This window comes from Lepidochelys kempii, chromosome 7, assembly GCF_965140265.1.
Source record: "Lepidochelys kempii isolate rLepKem1 chromosome 7, rLepKem1.hap2, whole genome shotgun sequence".
NCBI lineage: Eukaryota > Metazoa > Chordata > Testudines > Cheloniidae > Lepidochelys > Lepidochelys kempii.
The window spans coordinates 20540298-20563705 of NC_133262.1; the positions used below are offsets into that span (position 1 = coordinate 20540298).

Sequence of the window (23408 nt, forward strand, 5' to 3'; positions counted from 1 at the left end):
AGTTCAAGGGGAGGTCGGTTACAGAGGTTTGGTTCAGTCCATTATAGAATTTGGGGTTCAAATTCTCTGCTGGGATAACTGCACGGAAGTCAAAGGAATTAAGCCAACAAAGAAGTTAGCTCTGGATCTGGAGCCAAAGCTGTTCAGCTGGCCCCTCTGTGTGTGGATGTTTCCCTCCCCTTCTCTCTATTTAAGGGCAATGCATTCAGTACAGGTGGCTCATCAGACCCCTTACAGGAAGCGTCATGTCTTGTCAGCCGCTCTGTCCCAGCATGCAAGTGTTTCCCGCACAGGTGAACAGCGCACAGGCTTCCCTTCCGTAGAGTAAGCGGTTTTATGAGGACACTGACGGAATTTTATATATAAATCTGGGAGTGGGTTACTTCTTGAGAAGACCAGCTGGTTCCAAACTCCTTCCCAGCCTGTCTGGGAAGTGCTCTTCCTTGAGAAGTTTTCATTGTGGATTAATTTGGTCTATGCAAACCATGCAGGGTTCAGTTCTCGAAGGTGTTTGCATGCTGCATTCTGCTGCAGCAAACCGCTGCAGCTTCAATGGAGCACAAATGAAATAAATCCTAGCAGCCTCTCAAATAGGACTCTTCCCACTCCTCCACACATCCAGTCACTGTTTGCCGTCTGCCGTCCAATGAACCCAGGGACCCTACTCCTTACCTTGGATGTCTTATGGGGGGAAACAAAGGAGGCCACTAAGGTAGAAGGGTAGCTATTGTGGGGAGAGAGAAGCCATAGTGCATCTCAACTGGTGTGTAACCTGAACCTTATTAGCTAAGCCTTTATGAACCTGGGCCTGTACACATCTAAACCAAGGCTACCAAAAGGACTAGTGCAGCTTGTGAGATCCCTTTAAAGAGGACTGCTTTCCAGAAAGCACTAAACATCAGGCCCTTACATTGTGCCTCAAATTGGGCACGAGTGGTCTGTTCCAAGCAGGTATGGGGTTGGACGTGAATATTTTTACACCGCTCTAGATTGGCCCAGGTATTGCACCCCCACACACTATGGTCCCGATGGGCATTTCTAGGAGGTCTTGGAGGATAAAAGGCAATATTGTTGCCTTAATTCCTAAAATGAACAAATGGTCAGAAGATCTGAAAGGTTTAACCGAAATGACCATTTGTTGTTCTTTTCCACACAGAACAGGCACCTTGGAGCCGGGGGATAAGCTGTTAGCCATCGATAACATCCGACTCGACAACTGCTCAATGGAGGATGCAGTGCAGATTCTGAGGCAGTGTGAAGACCTAGTCAAATTGAAGATTAGGAAGGATGAAGATAACTCTGGTATAGAAATTCTGATGCAAAGCACTGTCTGACCATATTAATAACATTTGCCCAGACATAATGCAAAAGAACAAAGATGAGGCTGGCAGTCAGTCTGCTGACCACTTTCCAGTTGATTATAGAGCATCTTTTTTCCCCTCCTTCTTCTTTTAAATGTGGCATGGAAGGTTTAAATCCTATTCATCCTGTGCACAGCAGGAGACTTCAGGATTTTCGCTTCTGAATGTTCTGAGTTTTCCTCATGGCTTATTTATTTTTAAAATACTTTCCAGCATCCCTGTTTCCCATTTCAGATGAGCAAGAGACAACCGGTGCTATTATCTACACTGTAGAACTAAAGAGGTACGGCGGCCCTCTGGGAATAACGATCTCCGGAACAGAGGAACCGTTCGATCCGATCATCATTTCAGGCCTGACCAAACGAGGGCTGGCTGAAAGGTGAGGTGCAAAGCAAAGACAACCCTGGCCTGCTGATAGTGGGGGGACACAACCCTGGAATAGCTGACTCATGCCCCCCTCTCCAACAGTCCCCCTTTCTGGAAAGGAGCGGCCCCTCCCCATAGCTCCCAGCTGTTCTTCCTGCCTCTCCCAACACTGTTAAACAGCTGCCTCTCCTTGCCCCTTGCAGCTCAGCTGCCCTGCAGGGAGGGGGCCTGGCTGCACCATGTGACTGAGCAATCTGGAGGGGCAGGTGGCCCCACATGTCCCTCCCGAGGAACCCCAGCAGGGTGGAGGTTTACGGTGAAACTGGAGGGGGTCACGATGTATTGCAAAATTTAGAAAGAAGCAAAGGAAGGGATGTTTCTTTGGTCTAATGTGCTCTGAATGAGTGTCTAGTACACAGAGTCCCCAGGCCTAGCTTTGCAGAGGAAAGGTGCTATAGAGGTGCAAAGTATTATCATACCTACGTACACGTAATGCTCTCCACTCATGCCTCTGAGGGCCCCACACAGTGTTCACCTGGCAACCAGCCAGAGCATCATCCCTGAAATCCCGGCTGTGGTTCCATTTTAGTTCCACCTCCGCTTCTATTAGGAGTCTGCGCCGTCAGCTCAGGCTACCACCACCTCATCTAATCTGGGGAGCTGTTTCTGGAGATTCTGCCTAAACACAAGTGAGTGTGGTACCAGCACTCCCTGCTGCTAATGCCACCTGCTGAAGCTACAAATCCCAGAAGCCTTTACCACTGTCCCTGCTAGATTTCCATTATTTTGGTTCAAATGCTGGATCCAAATGTGAACGGATCTGCTCATTTTGTTGCTGTTTAGATCTAGATTTGGACAGCATTACAGTAGGTGTACTCTGAGACAATGTAAATACGGCTGTTATTTTGGTTCTAACAACCAGTAAGATGGAGGGGAGGGAGGACGACCTAAATAATTGGGGGGTTTCGAGGCTGCTCAGAATATAAACTATTCCTTATGTAAATTTAAGGTGGAGTTGAATCACACTTTGTGTCTTAATTTCTTCTTTTTATGTTGGCGCATAGGTAAGCATCTTGCTGATTACTTTCTGTAGGATTGCAGAGCCCTCTTCTGCACGAAGGGTAGAGCTGCAGCAAGCATCAAAACATGTCTCTTAAGGCTCCTAAGTTAGGGAGGTGCTAGAGGCTGGCATAATTCAAAACCGTGCACCCCAGATCTGAACTTGGTTCATCTTTCTTTCTGTGCTGGATTCTCTCCTGCAGCTGGGTTTTTAGAGGAAATCTGCACATAAATTCTCCACTTGCCTCTGACGTTCATTTTCACTTGGCAGGTACCACCTAAATGTTTCCAACACTGTGCTTCGTTTTGTACAGAAGGCAGATCAATTGTGTGCTCTGGGAAAGAAGGAGAGAGAGAGAGAGATGTGGAATTAAATTGCAATATCCAAAGGCTTTATCTATCTCTTGATTTAATTTGTTTTATTTTAGGATTTTATGCAGCCGCCTGTCATCGTAGTAGCTGTGCGTCTTCCATGTAAAATGAGGATCAGTAGCAAAGTCCTCAGTGGACCTGGTGGACTCTGGCATTTTTCTCCTTTTTCAGGCGAAAAACTCTGCATTGTTTTTGGAAGCTAGACCGTTCTGCACAGCATAAAGTAGTGTTGATATGAGAAGGTGGAATACTGTTGGGATCAGCACATAGTGATCTTATACCCATAATGCTTTCTATTCCCTTGTACAGCATTCCTGGCTGTTCCCCTCTTTCCTCGGAGATGTGCACAGCTGGTTGGTCAAGAACTGTATGTGTCACAGGGCAGGCAAGGGCTGCAGTGATATTGAATTCTGATTGGTGCTGGCACAGAGCAAGAAATAAAACCTTTGAGGGGAGCAATGGAGTCGTTTAGTGTGTGTACTGTAGCAGTCTAACGAAGAAATGCCTGTCCATAGCAGCAGCATAGATATAAAATAGAAAAGTCACAGCAGGGACTTCTCTGTGTAACCTTGGCTTCCTTTCAGGAATGATTGGGATGAAGTCTGCCAGGAGGGTAGGGTGAATATTGTTCTAAGATGCTGTTCCCAAAACGATAGAGGGGCTAGGAAGTTAAGAGCGGGGGTGGGGGGGAGGCATTGCCAGTTCACATCTCGGGGGGGCTGGCAGGGAGAGGGAGGATGGGAACAGCTAATCCCAAGCATCTTGTTCTGCCCCCTCTCCCAGCAGCCAGCAATCCTCCTTCCCTTCCGCCTTAGCACGATGCCTCTTGGAAATGAGGCGGGCCCCCAGAGCCGAGCTGGGTCCCTATGTCTACACCATCGGCTTCTAGAGAATTCAGAGCTAAACCCAATCCCAAGCCTATGTACAGCTTTTGCAGGAGCACAGCATGCTGCTCAGGAGACATCACAATGTGCAGTGGATGTGTTTCCTATTATCACAATGGAGATGTTCTGGCTGATTCGCCCCGTAGTGGGACTGCAGCTGCTACTGATTTCTGGATAATGGGGAAGGCAGAGTGTCCTCTAGGATCTGCCACGTGTATGTCATACTGGGCGACCGACTGTCTGGCTGGGCTTAGAAGGCTCCGATTCAAGTAACTAGTTTTATGTCAACCTTGAGTATTTTTATGTTGCAAACATCTGATCTGGTGTAAACCTACAGAGGAGGATTCAGGTTAACGGGGTCATTGTGAAGCAACAGCTGTCTCCCACCATTAATCCTTATGCTCATTTGCACAGCTGCACTACCCAAGGGCAACCACAATCTGTGGGAATGCAAAGCTTTCTCCCCACCCCTAAACTCACATACTGGTGAACGCTTATGTCAGGTCAGCACTGCTTGGGTGAGATCCTGGCCAGGGTTTAAATCGGTCACCAGGAAGTGTCGTGTGTCTCACTGCCCGAATTTTCAGGTTTGGATGGGCTCTTTGAATACCCTCCGGTGGAGTGCAAAACTGCCTTGCCTCAGATCCACATCAGACCCCTGCTGGAGCCAGGACCCTATCACTGCAAACCAATCCTTTGTGTCTTGGTTCTGGCAGAAGATGTGTCTATCGTGTTGTCAGCAGAAACTCTTTAGACTGTTTTGCACTGGAGCAGCATTAAAGGAAAGGGTAGCATGATTCAAAATAAATAGGGAGATATGAGACAGGTATCGGGACCTACGTGCTCTCTGGTTAACAAGGGGTTAACTCCAGCTCAGCTTCCCTCTCCCTTGCAGAAGTGTTTATGGCACAGGCTAGATCAGTGACTGCTTAGGAGGAAAGCCTCTGTCTCCATACCCAGGGTAGTCTGAGTGGCTTGGTTTACTTTTCCTAATACTTGAGGAAAAGACCTTACTAACTGTGACTTTTTTTTTTCTTTCTTCTGCTGAGTCATTTAACCAATTTATATACAGTTACGTTACTCAGGTTATTTCTAGCTAGGCTGCTTTATGGTGTGGGACGGAGGGGAGAATTTGGTCCCATTCATGGTTCAGTGATTGATTTCATTGCTAGGAGAGGTGGTTTCTAAGTGTTAGAACTACTGTAGCAAGTTAAGCATCTTCTGTAATGTGCTACCATTTAAAATATTTTTTTAAAAAAAATTCAGCTGTGTAGATGAAACTTTAAGGCAGATACTCCAGATCCAGTTTGAATCGATAATTTACTTGAATGACTTCAATTTTTCCCCAAGGGTTTTTCAGTGGAAATTGAGTGGAACTACAGGGACATCTAGTGGCCAGTTAGAGAAATAGTGTACTTCAGCTGAAAAATCTTACCAAAAATATGGCTTAATTTTGCAACTTTGCAACTGTAAAATAGATTTTTAAAACTGACAGGTGGTGGTTTTCGACTTTCATTTGTCTTCGCTGTAACAGCATGTGATTTTAAAGGAGTAGATAAGTATCTGCTTTTGTCAGTAGCTGGCAAAGTGCAAAAAGCTTGTATTTAGAGGAACTGCAGTCAAATGTAATTTACTAAATGAATGAAAGTGACCTAGCTGAGAACTCCAGTTCTGATAGAAAGGTGTGATGTTCCAGACTTGCACTCTTTCTGATTCAGTCATGAGTTTCCCATGATATAGCCAAAAATTGTGGAACTTCTGGGGAAAGAAGCTTCTCCTTTTGACTTTTATCATTAGGGAGCATTAACATTGGTACCATAAGTAAGATCCAACAAGCACCTAGATCTTCCCTCCCAGTTGCCAGTCGTTGGGGTGAGTCTATTGTTGCATTTCCAGGTTACCAGAGCTGCCAGCCAGCACAACAATCTGTGGCAGATGCGAAGTGAATGTGTGTCACTGTTGTAGATTAGTAATGCAATAATTGAGCAATAAAGAGTGAAACTTGGCATGATTCAATATTGCTTCCACATCGTATAATCAACAAGCTGAAGCCAACTGTAGCCATTCCTCAAGTCTGAAAACTTGGATCGCAGAAGTTAACCATGGAAAAACTTTTAGGGCTGTAACCAAATGTCTTCTAGTAGAAGCTCGGCAGTGTGGTCCTCACTCATCTAAGTACATGTGCATAAGTCCTTTTTGTTTAGTCACCTGCTTTGCTGAATCAAGGCTGGTAACTCAGCGAGCCAAGCAAAACAGTTTGCATATATGTTGGTTTGAATTTTTAAAGTAATTTACGTTGTCTTTGGTTTTGCCCCCTCCTGTGTTCTTTCCATGAATGTGGAAACAAATGTTAAAGTTGCATGCATGAGTATTCACAGAAATCTCACACTGGAATCGTTGTGTGCTTTTCATATACATTTGACTTAGTTATAGGAGCTGCCAATTTTAAAAAGCTGAACTTCATTTGCACTCTTACAGATTCACAGCTATTATGGTGACTGGGACATTATATAGAGAGATTCCTAGTGATGTTTGATTTAGTATTCTGCTGCCATCCATAATATGATAAAAAGAAAAGGAGGACTTGTGGCACCTTAGAGACTAACCAATTTATTTGAGCATAAGCTTTTGTGAGCTACAGCTGGAGCTCACGAAAGCTTATGCTCAAATAAATTGGTTAGTCTCTAAGGTGCCACAAGTCCTCCTTTTCTTTTTGCAAATACAGACTAACATGGCTGCTACTCTGAAACCATAATATGATAGACACTATCCACATGTACAAGAAGACCCTATCCCTGCTCTTATAAAGTACTGAAGGCTAGTTCGCCATTATTTTAAAGCAATCTGTTAACGGCCCTTATATTAGGGAAGACAGCAGCCTTCCTCAAAGTTTCTAACTTTGTGTCTTTCCTCTTTAGGACTGGAGCAATCCATGTGGGAGACCGGATATTAGCTATTAATAATGTGAGTCTCAAGGGCAAACCACTCAGTGAAGCCATCCACCTACTCCAAATGGCTGGAGAGACTGTAACGCTGAAGATCAAGAAACAAACCGAAAGTAAGGGCAGAAGCCTTTGCAACCTTTTTGTCCAAAGTCTACAGCTACAGTAGAAATGAGGTTGGCCTCATGGTGTAGCAGGTCGTGTTCTGCAATGCTATAGGAGAATCTGGATTTAATTCCTCACCCTGGTGTTCTGCTACCTGGTTGTCTAGGGATAAAACATGCTGCAGAGCCCATATATCCAGATCTGAAAAGGAAGACCTGGGGGGAAATTTGGGGGAAAATCATGACTAAAAGTAAAATATTTATTTAAAAAAAAATTATATATAAAGGGACACAATCAGCAATAATAATCGCATCTCGGTCTGCAAATGTGTAACTTGCTGCCATTCCAAGTAACACCTAAATTGACTAGAGGTGGAAAGAGATTAGATGGAAAATGTATAATTAGTTAAAATGTACTTTTCGAGACAGCACTTTGTGTGTCAGTGGTTTCACAGGTTTCCCCATCTGTGTGCATGTCTCGCACAGCAAAAGGGAGAGCGGAGAGAAATCTTTTTAAAATAAAAAATGTGATTTTTATAAAGCTACAAAAATTATCTGGTGTAGTTCCTGGAAAAACTACCTTTAACTCTTCCTTTTGAAACAGACTTGGTTTCACACTGGTTGTTATCCTTTTAAAAGCCTCGCCTAGCTTGTGGTCCTAAGATCTTCAAAGCTCCCTTCTTTTTGTATTCGAATTCCGCACCCCACCCCCCACCTACTTACCTCTGTGCAGCTTTGAAGTCATTCCACTCTGATGTAGCATCAAAGAAGGAGGAGGCATATCTAGGACAGACAGGTCATTTTTAAAATTGATTATCTTGTCCCTGCTAAAAAATATTAATCTGGGTAAGTTTTAAAAGTATTTTCTTCTCCAGGGCCCCTGCCAAATGCAAACCACATGAAACTCCTCCCATCAATTTCCAAAAAGATTGTGACCAGTCTCTAATCCCTCCTTCCCCTTCCCACATTATGTATTGCCTTTTTATTGTGCTTTTGCACTTTCTAGGGCTGGCAGGGGCCAGATGTGGAAGTGCCGTGGGAGAGACAGTTTCTTCCTGTTCTACTTAATAGCAGGAAACACCAGAAACTCTTCCAGGAAAGCCTATTCCAGTCTAGATTTGAAAGTCCAAGAGGTTTGACAAAATAATAAAAGTACCTTGCTCTTACTTAGCTCTTCTCTGTAGATTTTAAAGTGCTTTACAAAGGAGATCAGTATCATCATTCCCATTTTACAGATGGGGAAAACTGAGGCATAGGGACAGCTGTGGCTTGTCCAAGGTCAGCCTGCAAAATAGTGGCAGATCTGGTAATTTAATCCAGGTGTCCCAAGTCCCAGTCCAGCATCAATCTGCTAGGCCAAACTTCTAGGGCCTTCTCCAAAACAAACCTTTTGCCCATGATGCTCTGTGGGTGCTTTCTCTGTAGGTCACTGAAATAGTTGAAGAAATGCCAAATTGTGATCAGAAAAGTGGCTTCACATTAACCATTCTAAGTATAAAGGCTGTGTAATTGAAATCTCAAGGTAATCTTAGGTTAATCATAGCAAGCAATCCTTTTATTGCTTGGGATGCAGGGATTTTTAAGGCTAATAAACTTTGCTTGGCAAAATAGTCCTCTGTCCTCATTCGACAGACAGTGCTGATGCACTGAGGGTAAAATGTTGGGGATAGAAGGCAAAGGTGGTGGGGCCAAAAAAACTGAGATGTTCAGTAAAGTTAAATCATGACACAAAGAAACTGATTCCATCAGTAGCTTCTGCTAAAAAGGGGGAATAATCTAATGGTAATAGGGCCTGTTATCTCTAAAATAATATAAAGAGAGGGGCCTGCCTGAGCTGTGACATTCAGATCCTGATCCAAGTTACAATTTCCTCAAGCCCTCTCCTCTGAGGGGGGATGGTTCATTTGAATTTAAATAAACTCATATTCACCTTCCAACATGTTATTACTTTAACCAGATGGCTTAGGGTCCTGTCCACATTGCGTTTGTATCCCCATGGGATAACCTTGCTAAAATGGTTTCAAACACAGTGAAGCCACCCGTTGTGTCCAAATAGCAGATCACATGCTAGACCACTGTTCAAACACAGTTTGGGTCCTGTCCATGCTGGCAAACCATGTTAGAAACTGTTTGCACTGAAGCTGTGTCTAATCTAAGTAACGTGGGGGTAAGGAAGAAGTCCCTGAGCCCTTCCAGATAGGGAATATTCTTATCTGAGGTGAATCTGATCAGTGATGATGTGTGTAGAAAGCCTCCAGAACAGGGGTGGGCAAACTTTTTGGCCCAAGGGCCACATGTGGGTAGGGAAATTTTATGCAGGGCCATGAAAGTAGGGCTGGGGCAGGGGGTTGGGGTGCAGCAGGGGGCTCAGGGCAGGGGGTTGTGGTGTGGGGTGCAGGAGTGGTTTGGGGTGCAGGCTCTGGTCCGGCACAGCTTACCTTGAGCAGCTCCGCGTGGCAGTGGTGAGCAGCGGGGCTAAGGCAGGCTCCCTGCCTTCCCTGGCCCCATGCCACTTGCAGAAGTGGCCAGCATGTCCGGCAGTGGCTCCTGGGGTGGGGTGGGGCAGGCGGCTCCACCGCGCACTGCCCTCACTTGTGGGTACCACCTCTGAAGCTCCCATTGGCCACAGTTCCCCATTCCCAGCCAATGGGAGCTGCAGGGGGTGGTGCCAGCAGGCAAGGGCAAGGCACAGAGCCCTCTGCCTCCCTTCCCCCAGGGGCCACAGGGATGTGGTGTCAGCCGCTTCTGGAAGCGGTGCTGGGCCAGGGCAAGCAGGGAGCCTGCCTTAGCCCCCTGCTGCGCCATGGGGCTGGCAATCCCACGGGCCAGATTGAAAGCCCTGATGGGTTGGATCTGGCCTGCGAGCCATAGTTTGCCATCCCCTGCTCCAGAAGGAGGAAGGGGTGGATTTGGGGATTTAGCGTAGCTCTCAAGTCTCTGCATTCTGGAATTAAAAAAAAAATCCCAGTGATTAGTTTATTATGTACAACATGTATATGAGAACATGCACAACATAAAAAGATGGCCAGTTGTTTAGGGCTCTGTGAGAGCAGTCATTGTAAGGCCATATGTATGGAGACATTCTAACTGTCCAATAGTAGTCTCCCTTTTCAGATAGAGATGTTCCAAAGAGCTTTCTCAGAAGATTTGCAGGGCCAAAAATCTACTCTTAATACCAGTTGACCACCTGGTGGTGAAGTTTAGTGTGTTTTAGCAAAATATAAAGGTTGCAGTTAAGAGTGATGGTTCCTTTCATAGGAGGCCTGTTTTTCCAAGAAGTGGATATTTCTGCTCTGGCTTGTTCAAATATCTGAGCATACACCTCTCTCTGACGTTTGCCCACCACCTTTGTAAATATGTTTATCTGAGCAGGTCTTCAGTTTCTGATGGTCTTTGTCAAGTAACATGCGTCCCACCTATACTCAATAAAATGCCTAAGAACAAGTGACATGTTTTGGTTCCAGGGTCTTATCCCAAGAAGTCGGGGAGTATGAATGAAGTGAGTGACCCAGAAGATGAACTGACTGACTCTCAGAAAACTAGCAAACTCTCTGAGATTTACTCCACCACCATCCCCAGCGTGGACAGCGCTATGGAATCCTGGGATGGTTCGGGCATTGACGCAGGCTATGGAAGCCAAGGTGAGTCTGGGTCTCTTTACTGTAGATGTGGGAGCCAAACTGGATATAATGAGAGCTGCCCCAAACTCAGACTGAGCCTGACCCTCTTGCATGATTTCCTGGCTGCAGTGGGGCACTGAATTGCTGAAATACCATGGACAGCATTGTTCTTGTGGTATTTTCAGCCTGATGTAAAGCAAGATTTTCAGGACAATTCTGAGCAGAGGCTGAAGAGTCACCAACATTTGGGTACTTATCTGAGCAAGTTCTTGCTGCCATTTCTAGTTCTACTATTGTTGTTTTGCACGTATGGTGCCTTTAGCCTGAGAATCTCAAAGCCCTTTACAAAGATAGATAAATATTATCCCCGTTTTATAGATGGGGAAAACTAAGGCCAGTAGAGGTTCTGACTTGCTCAGGATCACACAGTGGGTCAATGATAGAATTGGGGATAGAACTCAAGTCTGTTGACACCCAACCACTTTCTTTAGCTTCTGGATTATGCCACTTTAAATAGCTTTTGCACCTGATGCTTGGGGTTTTTTTCATCCATTCAAAATATTATCTGTTTTAGCCAGTAGCATGGAAGGTTGCTTGAAATCTATAAGCCCTTTGTGTAATTAGTAGCACTTGGGTTCACCACGCACTGAATACCTTGTTCAATGAAGTATGAATATTGCTTCGGATCTTTCTAACCTCTGCAGATATGTCACTTTATATCTGCATTAGGGATAATGAAACCAATAAATTAGAATCTCTCCCTAATCACTGGGGGAAAGGACTTAATGAAACCATTGCATAACAGCAAAAGATACTGCAGAGTAAAGCAATACGGTTGGCTCTCACAAACACGAAAGGAGAGACTCACTATCTAGAGGAGATGGAGCCATAGGCAAAAAGCAGCTTGGCTAAAAGGGATTTTCTTGTATTTTCTGTTTATTGCATTACGCTTCATCGCATTATACCGACACTGGCTGAAGTGAGTGTGGAATGGACAGAAGGTTGCTAAGAAGTAGACTCAACTGTCTGGCGGGCAGAAGCATTGAGTAGCAATAGTGAAGAACCTGTCCTCAGCCACTGCAGGGCCAGAAGTGTTGCTGATGCCATGGTGTGTGTGGGTAGGGTTAACAGGGCTGGTTGTGAAGCCCATTCAGCAAAATAAGAGCACAGGGTCAGATTAAATAAATGTACCTCGTGTTCCATTTGTACCTACCATTCACAGCTGTTAACTCAACAAAATAGCTCTGTCGTATGAAGGATTTGGGTGAGGCTGTTGCACTAGACTGTGTCATGAACATACCACCAGGGGGCTCCAGTGCAGTAGGATTTTTATGTTGGATTTCCCAGGAGAAAAGCCTGAGAAACACTTGTGCTTATGGGACTGAATGGAAGGAGAGAGCTCAGGAACACCCAGGTTGACAGCCAGATATATTGCTGTATTCTGGCCCTAATGCACCGGGGGGAATTTGACTCGTAGCACCATAGAGGTTTGGGCAAAGCGACCATGATGTTCTCCTGACCCAGGAAATGGCGGCTGCTCTCAGCTTTTGTGAGCTGCTGGCAAGTATTTTCTGGGGCACTCTCTCCGGAACATTTTAACCTTTAAGCACAGAGAACACTCGGCTAAGGAAAATAATGGATCTTGGCATTTTCACAGGAATTACTGGCATTGTCCCTCAGCATTTCCATTGCTCTTGGCTGTCCAGGAGGTCAAATCTCCTTTAATTATGTGTTGCTCCGCTACCTCTTCCTGTTGATTTGGCAAAGCCTGTATGGCAGCGTGCAACTTTTCTTGGAAAGGCTGCTAGAGTTTCTCTGAAAAACGCACTGAATAGGCCGGGGAGTGAGGAAGGTGGGGAGGGGTTGCAAGTGAGTTTATTTCCTTTGCCGACAGCACCTAAATTACCAATGAATGCTCTGTTTGGAAAAGTCGCTGTCTATACTGCTTCATCCCCCTGAGACCTACAGTTTCTTGCTGCTCCAGGGCGATCAAATCTTTGCATCTCAAATGGCTTGGTATGTGAAGAATTATTCTTAGTGTACGGAATAGGGGAAGCTTGTATATTTCCATCTTTACTATGTGAAGGGGAAGGAGGAGTTAATCGTATATAGGATCAGTGGGGCTTTAATCATAGAATCACAGAATATCAGGGTTGGAAGGGACCTCAGGAGGTCATCTAGTCCAACCCCCTGCTCAAAGCAGGACCAATCCCCAATTTTTGCCCCAGATCCCTAAATGGCCCCCTACAAGGATTGAACTCACAACCCTGGGCTCAAACCACTGAGCTATGTGCACATAGGGGCTATACTGCTTTGTACTAGCTATGAACCAGTTTCTCTTGCTGCTCTTTGGGCACATGTGTATATTTTAGTTAGATACACTTCTTCATGTCTCCTCCAGATAAATTGCAGTCCCTGAGCCTGTAGTGAACTGTTCACAGGCACAGGGGCCTGTACTGGGGCACTCCTTGCCGGATCAAGGTCAAAGGGTATGTCCAAACTACAGCTTCTATAGCAGCATAGCTCTGGTGGTGCAGCTGTGCCACTGTAGTGCCATAAAAGTAGATGTTTCCTACATGGACAGAAGAGGTTTTTCCATTGAGGTAGTTAATCTACCTCTCTGAGAGGCAGTAGCTAGGTCTACAGAAGAGTTCTTCCATCTGTGGTGCTCCTCAGGGGTAGGAAGCACCTCACCATCACCTGCCTTGAGCGTGAAACTGTCTTGTCTGTGCCTGCTGTGGACCAGCTTCCTGAAACCAACAGCCTCGGGCAGCACAAGCTCTGCCTGCCAGGTTGTCTGCAGGTAGCAATAGGTGCACTCCAACTCCCGACTATTCCAAGCATTCCCTGCAGAGTCCAGCCCCTCCTCTGTCCATGGACACTCACAGAACGATCAAGCCCACAGTATGCACCAGCTTGTAAGACTCAACTCCAGAGCATCACTTGGCTTAACACCACAGCACTTAGATATATTTAAAGTGAAAACAAGAATATGTTTTATTGTCAAAGACCAGAGATTCAGGTATAGTGAGTAAAGAATATTGGAAACAAATGGTTATATATCAAACAAAATCAATACACACTTTTTTGAGACTAAACTTTAACTGACAAGTTACTCTCTTGTCTAAAGAAGCTTATCTCACCCAAAGCTCTCTCCAGAGTTTTCAGCAAGCCTGGCTGAGAACCCATGAAGCAAAATCGCTGTCCTTTTCCCCCCTCAGTGAAGGGTGCCATGGTGTCCTGTTTGCCTCCCAAAATACAGTAGAGCAAACCTTTGATATGTATCCCAATAGAAGGGGGTTCTCTCCCATACCCCTGCTGATTTTCTCTCCTCATTAGTTTCTTTCTGAAGACCCCACAATCTTTCATTTGCCTTCAGTTCAGACTGGTGATAGGAGACCTATTGTGAATGAGGCAATGCTCCATTTACATGTAAATATGTAAATGAATAAACATCTTCTTGTCTGGCAGAGAACCTGTTTTTCGCCTTTGCTGATGACCAATCCCCCCCAGACAGACTTTAAGAACATATTTTCAGTGTCTATACATAGCTTGAGAAGCACTGGTGTAAGGAGTTATCTGATGTGGGGGACTGGCAATTTTTTTTCCAGTGTGTGAGCAGACTGGCAGCCGATGGCTCGCGGTCCGGCAGCGGTCTGCAGACCACCACTTTGAGGAGCACTGCCTTACACAACATCCGAACATGTATTTCACAATGATATTGATGACCAATGTGACATCGGGGTTTGTTTCAGACCTCACATGGCATTCTGTGGTGAACAGAATGTACAGATCAGACTCACAGAATTCCTATAACCCCTCTGTGCCCCGTGGCCAGTTGTCATTAGGAGGTTGTAGGGTCACGCCATCGACCCAGCTGCATCTACGCCAGGGTTAGGTCAACCTAACCACAGCCCAGTGACATTTTTCACAGCCCTGAGTGACATAGCTAGATCAATCTAATTTTTAAATGTAGACCAGGCCTTACTCTCTTCCAACAAGAATTCACATTTTGTGCAGCAAAATGGCAGCTAGGCAGGTGACTCTGATGGTACCAACCAATGGATTCCATCAGCATGGATATGTTCCTTGAAAGGTGAGAGTTCCATTCACCATGAGAGATTTTAAGATGTGAAAAGCAACATTTGGATGCTATTTCCAAACTCGTGTTGTCCTGCTTCTTATGGCTTTTTTCCCCTTGTGTCTGTGGCAGACTGACAAAATCCTGTGTTATCCTAAACAAACCTTATGGAATTAAGTTAAACCTTATTGAATTAGGGTTAATACCTTTTGGGTACATTATGTTAAAAATGCAGTTGTGTATGGGTTATTGTGGCATTGCATGTACCTTCTCTACCAGGGATGGGGGGATGCTAATGAACTTCCTCCTTTATCAACCCTTTGAAGCCACCCCCTTGGAGAGATGGGGTTGGAAGGACTGGGTGCTTGTTCTGAGCTGAAACTGTGATGATTGGTAAGCACAAAAATCACCTTTGGGTGGGGGTTTGAAGGATGGATCCTCCCAAAACTCCATGTTAGGGTTGGGGTTAACTCTGGCAAACTTATTAGCATGTGTGAAGGTTCTTCTGTTGTTTTTATTATGTTTTATGTAATGCTTTTTACCTTCAGAATAAAGTAGGCTTGCATAGGAAGTGCTGTGTGCTACTTTTATAAGTATAGCTATTACACCTGTTAACCATCTCTGACGAGAAAGCAAGCAGGTATTCCTGGGTAACATCTTTGTGCTGGGAAATACATTGAAGGCAGAGAACCATGCAGCCTGAAAATTCGCTGGTTAGAAAGGAACGGGCCTGTCTTCCCATCGAAGGGAGGCAACAGCAGGGGAGTTGGAAGCTTGAGAGTGGGTCTGGGACACTAAAGTGAACTGGGAGAGTGTCCATTAGGACTCTGGAATAGTTAATCTACAATGGGATTTTCAGAGCTCTCAAATGGGACCTGACATCCAAATCCCTTAAAACTAATGGGAATTGAGTGTCCAAATTCCTTTAAGAAGCTTTGGAAATTTACAAGCAATAATTCCTGCATTGAATTCACTGCCATTAAGAATGATCTCTGCCAAGTACAAAATGTCAGCTGGCAAAAGTCTAGTTCATACTGCCTTCTGCATTACCCCAGCAAGTGGGTTCTCATTAAAAGTTCTGACCCAATGGCAATACAGTTACGTGAGGGACCAGGGTTTGGGAGCTACTTCAGCACTTAAGGGTAACTTTTTGCTCTTCGTAGTAGTATCACAGTATAGATATCTTCCTTCAGCTCTCCTGTTACTAATGGGCACAGTTACTCCTGCGTACTGAGGTGGGGAAGATGGAAACAGCAGAGGAGCATGAAATATTTTGTCAGATTTTATTTTGATCTCACTGTTTATTTGTATAATGGTAGCACGTAGAGGTCCCAGTCAAGATGACACGTAGTAAGAGATGGTCACTGCCCCAAAGACCCTACAGTATAGATAGATACAGGTGGGAGGAAAGAAGTATTATTAATTCCCATTTTACAGATGGGAGAAACCAAGCACTGAGAGATTAAATGACTTCCCCAAGATCATGCAGGAAGTCTGTGGCAGAGCCTGGAATGGAACTCTGATCTTTTTAAGAACAAATCCAGTGCCTTTAGCACATGACCATCCTTTTCTGGGATCTAATGTTTCATTCTGACTGTCTAACCAGGTGTAATTATTTTTCCCTCTCTTCCTCTCTGCCCGCCTTTCCTAGGTACGTACATACCTCAGGCTGTTGGCATTGCCCTACATCCACATGAATGGAGACCTAGCAGGCAGAAGAACAGCACCCCTCCTGAGGATCCCAGGAAGAACTATCCCTATATGGATGGAAGTTTCAGTGAAGATGACTGGGACAAACCCACCAGGTATGAAGGAGCTGGAAGAAGCAGGGAGGAGACCGGGTAGGCGTGTGTGTATGTGGATGTCCAAACTGACTGTGTTGTCCATCATATTGTATTTGCAATGTGTAGGGTGTATTTGTGCGTGGTGGAGCAGTTGAGTCAGGAATGGAGAGTGGACAGGATAGTTCCTATTAATATCTTCCCAACTACAATCAAATAGTTGCCCAGTTCAAATAAATTCTTAAGTTGTGTTGTGACTGCTGAGAATTCAGTTATTATCTACAATATTGAACACATACAGTGCGGGGTGTGCACTGTTGGGGGTATGTGTGTGTCAGGGGGAGGATGCACATGGGGGATATCAGGTGCATGCAGTGCTGCAGTTTGCTACCAAATCTCAAATTTCAGTTAGGTAATCGTTTTTAAAAAAAAATTAGACCCGTAGTAAATTGGTAACTTAACCAACAGGGCTTTGATAAAGATCATGCACCATGAAGTCTTCACTTCAGACTACATTGGCAGGACACTTTTTTTATTAACACTGCAATTTGCCAAGGACATTATACAGTGAAACTGTCTTCAAGGAGCAGCAGAATCTCTCTTCTTAAAGCAGGCAGGTCTTCAGTTGTTATAAAAAAAAAATTGTATCACAAACCCCCTTAAGTTTTATTTCATGGTTGCCTAAAACAGTGGATTACCTGTTAGAGGCAGCCCTTACTGCTGGCTTCACTATATTTTACAATGAAAGAATAACTTGATAGCACTATCTCCTAAAGCCGTGACCTGTTGCTCCCACTCTGGCTCACCTTGAGTTGTACCTTCTTCCACCAGTTAGTCCGGCTGAAGAAGTCAAGGTGACCAAGAGCAGCAGAATCAAGCCCTTGGCTCAGGCTACTGCAGGTGCTGCAGAAATGCCTGTAAATAAACACTGTGGGTGCAAGGGAGCGAAGCTACTCTTCGCTTTTGCATGGAACTTCTGTTGTTGAGATTCACGCCTGCTTTTTTCCCTCTCCTACCCCTGATATTGCTAGGCAGCTCTACACAGGGCTTCCCTGAGAGGGGAAGAGGAGCTGACCCCTCACTGAGTTACGCGCAGTGAAAGGAGTTCCTACTTCATTGACTAATCCTGCCCTTGACATTCTCCAGATGTCACATAGTTGTGTGTGTTGCGAGGTGTGGTGGGTTTTTTTGTTTGTTTGGTTGGTTTTTTTAAAATTTTTGTTTGTCAAAACAAAAAATTAGATCATCTCATGGACATTTCCACCTATTTAAAATAGTAAAGCTGGAAAGAAAGGGTGGCTGCTTGACAGTTGTAGCTACCATATTTGAGCCTTAGTAATGGTTCTTGAAGCCCAACCCATTCTGACTCAGCTCTGGAAAACCAACATGCACAAGTCAGAGGGCCAATTAGACCATGTCGTCGTCTTAGGGAGAAAACAATTAACCTATCTAACCCCAGCTGTTTCCAACCCAGAAAAGGTACTGGTGCCAGTGATGCAAGATCCCCAGTCTGGAGCCCTGAATGCATTTTTATAATGATAGATTTGACTTACTGATTCCAGACGTGAGGGACTCCAACTGGCGGGAGCGTCTGTCTCACTGGAAACTTTACAGCAAAGAAAGAGAATGGGGAAGGGAAGGGAAGCAAAGTTAGTCTTTGGCATTATAATAGCAGGTTTCAGTCTTAGTCTAAAGGGGTTCTTGTTTATTTTTATAAAATGGGTCACTGGATAACTTTTGGCCTCTCTAGTGCAATCAACTAAGACCCTGATCCTGCAAAGACTGATCGACGTGTGTGCTTAAATTTATGCAGTGTGAATAGTCCCATTGAAGCCAATGGGGCTACATGCAGTGCATGAAGTTAAGCATGTGCTTAAAGCCTTGCACGATCTGGGACTAAATTAGTATGGATCTGGAAGTGGGGCTTTTGAAATGGGGAGTCTTCAGTTAATTCGATGAAAAAAATCAACTGCTTTTTGACTGGTGTTCAAATAATAGAATGTTTGATCTTTGTTAAATAGCATTGACTGATGGAGAAGCTTCTCATATTTGAAAAATTAATGACTCCATTTTAGCTAGGTAAATTGTCACCAGACACCACAGAGAGAGAATCTTATAGATGCAGTTACTAATAATAGTGGTAGAAGACAGCATTGCTGAGGTTAGATACAGTAGAACTATCCGACTCTAACTGCTGGGTTTATAATGCATTGCTGTGTCTCAGTATGGCATACAGAGAGAACTTCCTTGGAGACCTTAAAATATTAGATCGAGAGTTCCTTGTCTCAGGAGCTGTTTTACACAGTGCCTGGCATATTTTAGGCACTCCCACAATCCACAAAACAATGCTAATAATTCCCTTGCCATGAATCTATCAAGCCACTTCAGTGCATTCAATTATCATTTGCTTTAGAGATCTAAATACTGTACTCCCGCATCATGTCTAATGGCTCACTAACAGAGATACAGGCGCTGCAGTGATGGGAAAATCAGTATTTACCCAGTATTGCACTGCAAATATTTCTACCAGTTTGAGAGAGATTTCTTCCACATGTAACAGGGAATACTGGTACATCTCGTGAAAACATTTAAATGGGTAGAAATGTTGTAAGTGCAGCCACTGTTTCAAAGACATAAGAGAGAAGATCTATTTGACTATGTTGTCCAGTTCCCCTCACTGCTGTCCATGTGATAAATACATCTTAAGTTAAAGCAAATGCTGGGTCATATGAGTTGTACTCTAAAGTTCCCTGTGTTGTTAATTGCAGTGTTATTGACTTGTCTAGGCTCAGGCAAATCATTTTATATACATCTCTCTACATTATTTACTCTCACAGAGACCTAATGTATTTATCATTTTCTCACCATGTCTGTTACCCTCTGTGTTTTTCTCTCTTCTCAGGTGTTCTGTGTCTCAGATCTGAACTCTGTCCCATCAGCCTTTGTACTAACAGTCTCTGAGGCTCCTGGTTTACCCATAATGCATCCTTTTTTCTTTCACTTCTCTGTTTCACCAAAACGTCTTCCTAAACCTACAGTCTTCCTACAGACACTTTTTATTTACCCTTTTGAACTTGACATTACTACACCAACTTAATTCTTCCTTTGAAGGACTTTTGCCCTGTTAGTAAGTGCATGGAGGTTTTGTATTTGGACTCTCTTGCCTGAAAAGTTCATATTGTTTGCTTTTGTATATGAAGACTCTTCAAGTCTCTGCTTTTACTGGTGAGCCATTTGCTCTAGCCTTGCGGCTTTCTTCCCGCTGCAGAAGAGTGCTGACAATTTTTGGTTCCTACGTTACAACAGATATCCCAACCGCCAAAACGGCCTTGAGACTGCTCACGAGGATAGTTTTTGGCGTGTTTTTGGAGAAGCTTTGGAGGACTTGGAAACATGCGGCCAGTCTGAACTTTTGAGGGAGATCGAGGTAAATCAACTTGGAATTGTTCTAACCAGTCCATTCTCGCCACTTGTAGTAAGTGTTTCCCCTTGTATGCTAAATGTTGACTATATCTGTGGGTGGGGGGGGGGGTAAGGATTCTATCCGAGTTTGATCCCTTGGAATATCTGTACTTTCAGATCACTCTACTCATCTGTTAATAGTCTCTTTGGTTTTTTTCCCATCAACTGTCAAAGTATTCACAAAAAGCTTTTCTTGTTTTGATCAGCTTCATAGCTCACCAAACAATAGTCATAAAATATCTAAATCTTCCTATCAAATGGCAAACACTCCATTGAAGAAGTATTTCTGATTGACAAGCTCTGCAGATTGGCCAAAATGGGTCCAAAAAATGTGGGTACTGAACAGTTGACTTACTTTAGATGTCTGAGAGTCCAGCACATACCTTGCATTCAGATGTGTTTACACCCGCTGCTGGTTCAGTAAGATGGATAAATGATTGGTTTTCATTCAACCCCCACCCCACCCCTTGGGAAAATTTACAAGAAGGCAGCAGCTTCCTGTAGACATAGTGTTTCCTTTCTTCATGGCCTACTCTCTTGCCTTTACCCACAACACTTTGGAAGTCCTTTTATTGTCTCTGGCTGTGGGATGGGCAGGTTGGAATTTAAAACCTTGTGGAGAAAGTAAAGCAGGAAATCCCTGTTCAGAAACCACTTTAAAAATCACTAGTAAGTTCTGTAAGGAACAACCCTGCACTAGCAGGACTGGCTGAATATCCATCTTCTAATCTAGGCGTCAGTCATTACAGAAGACCAGATTGTAGCCTGGCTTTTGCAGTGATGCAAAGGAGTGAGGAGTGTAAGGTGAGCTGCCTGTATCACATTTTGCAGCACAGGAGTGGAAGCAGGTTCTGTGCAGCTGGTGCTCCCCCGGATCTGTGCAGGCAGGTGAGGACTGCATGGATCCTTGGCTCCACTTTGCTTGACCCCTTGTCCCCCCAAAAGACGCTTGGCCAGCAAAACCGCATTGGCACACAAGGTAACGTATGCTATACTGCGTATAGGTCTGGAGCAACAGTGAGACCAGGAGGAACTTTGTGACTTTGCATCCCAGGCTGCTCTTGGGGCAGTCCAACAATGCACTGCTCCCTACTTAGAGCACATTGTAAAGTGACTCTCTAGACTTAAGATCCATGGAATTCAATGGGCTTTGAATTTTTGGCATTTTCTCCAGTGAAGTTTGGGTATTTGAGTTTTGCAGTTCACATAAAGCAGTGAAAGTGACAGGGAATTTAAAAAACATAAGGTTTCCATTCACCACCCTCTTCAGGAAAATGAGGATATTGCAGGTATATTTCACACAGCCACAAGAATCTGTTTAATTATTCTCCTCCGTTGTTCCAAGCCAAAGCAGACTGATCTGATCTCTCTAGCTATCTGACGCTAACACAGGTGAATTAAATCCTCCATTGGAGGGAAGGATTTATTTACATGCTTAATCAGGTGACTCTTTCACTATTGCACACCAGTGGCTGGTCATTGACTCGCCACTGCTGAGTTTTGCTATCTGCTCCCTACCTTTCATTTTTTTTTCTTGTGCCTGTTGACATTTAAGAGAACTGAGCTTGAACCTTGGAATTAAACTGTTCATTACTAATTTAAATAGATTGTGTGTCCTGGAACCAGTTGAGGCTGCACACACTGATTTCTTGACTCATTCCTTAGCTTTGATCAGTATAATCCCTTTAATGAAAAACGTTGCCAGACAGAGACTTTTCTACATAGGGGGATCTTTAAAGGGATGCTATAAAGGGTGACTGGTCCTAAATGCTACCTAATTTCATATTAACTTTTTTTAAAAGGCTTGATCAATTTTCCTAAATGAAGGCTGCCACCTCTTGACATAAAATCCGTAGGTGCCGGAACTAGGGGTGCTGTGGGGAGCTGCTGCATCCCCTGGCTTGAAGTGGTTTCCATTATATACAAGATTTATAGTTTGGTTCAATAGCTCTCAGCATCCCACTATACAAATTGTTCCAGCACTCCTGATAAAATCTTAATTTCTTGGCTGGAAAACCTGCTGTGGAACTCAAGGTATTGTCTTGCTTAGCCATTGCAGACAAATGCACTCGCAACATACTGCAGCTCTGGAAGCAGGTATGGTATCAAAACCTACCAGAATCCTTCTCCGAGATCCAGATTTTGGTATATTTCAGTTCCCTTCCTGCTTGTAAGAACAGAGCAGGCTGGCAAACTAGAGGTATGGTGGCATGCCGAGAAACTATCCTCCCATCCTTTTGAATGCCATAATCCCAGAGCTATATTATAGGGAGATGGTGCAAAATCAGAGTGCATCTGGCTGAAGGTTTTATACCTGAGTAGGCAGGCACAGGCATGGGGGGAAGCATATTGCTTGTTGTCTTTGTTGTATCTCTAGAACACATGTAGCATGTGCTCCTCCCATGTCTGCCTCCTGCTGCTTGCCAGGGTCCATGGTCACATCTCTCTTCAGGGTAGTTAGACACACAATCTCTGGGGTATTTAGCCCTATTTGCAGTGCTAGTGGCTCTCACTCCCTTACATCCAAAGAATGCTGGCTTGAAGCATTCTGAGCTCTTTCTGCACAAGGGTACTAAAGAGGAAGGGATTTTCTGTATGCTTCCATAGTGAAGAAGCCATAAGTTGCCCTACAATCCATAGAAATGTAGGTCTGAAAGGGATCTCCATAGGTCGTTCAGTCCAGTCCCCTGCACTGAGGCAGGACTAAGTATTATCCGACCATCCCTGTGCTATCCCTGTCTAACCTGGTCTTAAAAACTTCCAATGTTGGAGATTCCACAGCCTCCCAAAATAATCCATTCCAGTACTTAACTACTTTCACAGTTAGGAATTTTTTCCTAATGTATAATCTAAATCTTCCCTGCTGCATTTTAAGCCCATTACTACTTCCCTTGTCCTTTTAGTGGTTAAGGAGAACAATTTATCACCTTTCTCTTTATAATAACCTTTTATGGACTTGAAGACTGTTATCATGTTCTCCCATCAGTTTTCTGTTCTCCAGACTAAACAAACCCAGTGTTTTCAGTCTTCTCTTGTAGGTGATGTTTTCTAGACCTTTGATCAATTCTGTTGCTCTTGTCTGGACTTTCTCCAATTTGTCCACATCTTTCCCAATAATGTGTGTGCCAATTTCATTCCCCTGGTGCTGCCTCACTGAGCTGTTAGTCTATGAACTACAGTGGTGTCAGCAAATCAGTGTTTCAGACCCTATAATGTCCTTCCCAAGATGTCCATAGAATGACATTGAGTTTCTGTGAAGCAAAACCCATCACTTAAGAGGGAAACCAGTTTCAGAAGCGAAAAGATCACTTCTCCAGGCCCAGACTGTTTGAAGGAACTATCTCTCTGTCTCCAAAGCCCAACCTTGCTCTAAACA

The 23408-nt window shown here is 44.2% G+C and overlaps 1 protein-coding gene across 4 annotated transcripts in view; it reads left to right on the plus strand.

The window, feature by feature from the left end:
* Positions 1–23408, plus strand: part of GRIP2 (glutamate receptor interacting protein 2) — a 480102-nt gene that overhangs the window by 448820 nt on the left and 7874 nt on the right. The window contains exons 16-21 of one of the 4 annotated variants that reach the window (XM_073351295.1): positions 1157–1302; positions 1596–1740; positions 6961–7100; positions 10553–10729; positions 16441–16630; positions 19877–19997. In XM_073351295.1, coding sequence (XP_073207396.1) covers positions 1157–1302; positions 1596–1740; positions 6961–7100; positions 10553–10729; positions 16441–16630; positions 19877–19997 — 919 coding nt within the window. Of the gene's footprint in view, positions 1–1156; positions 1303–1595; positions 1741–6960; positions 7101–10552; positions 10730–16440; positions 16631–19472; positions 19613–19876; positions 20046–23408 lie in introns of those variants that run through there. The other 3 variants (XM_073351294.1, XM_073351297.1, XM_073351298.1) reach the window with 3 other exon arrangements.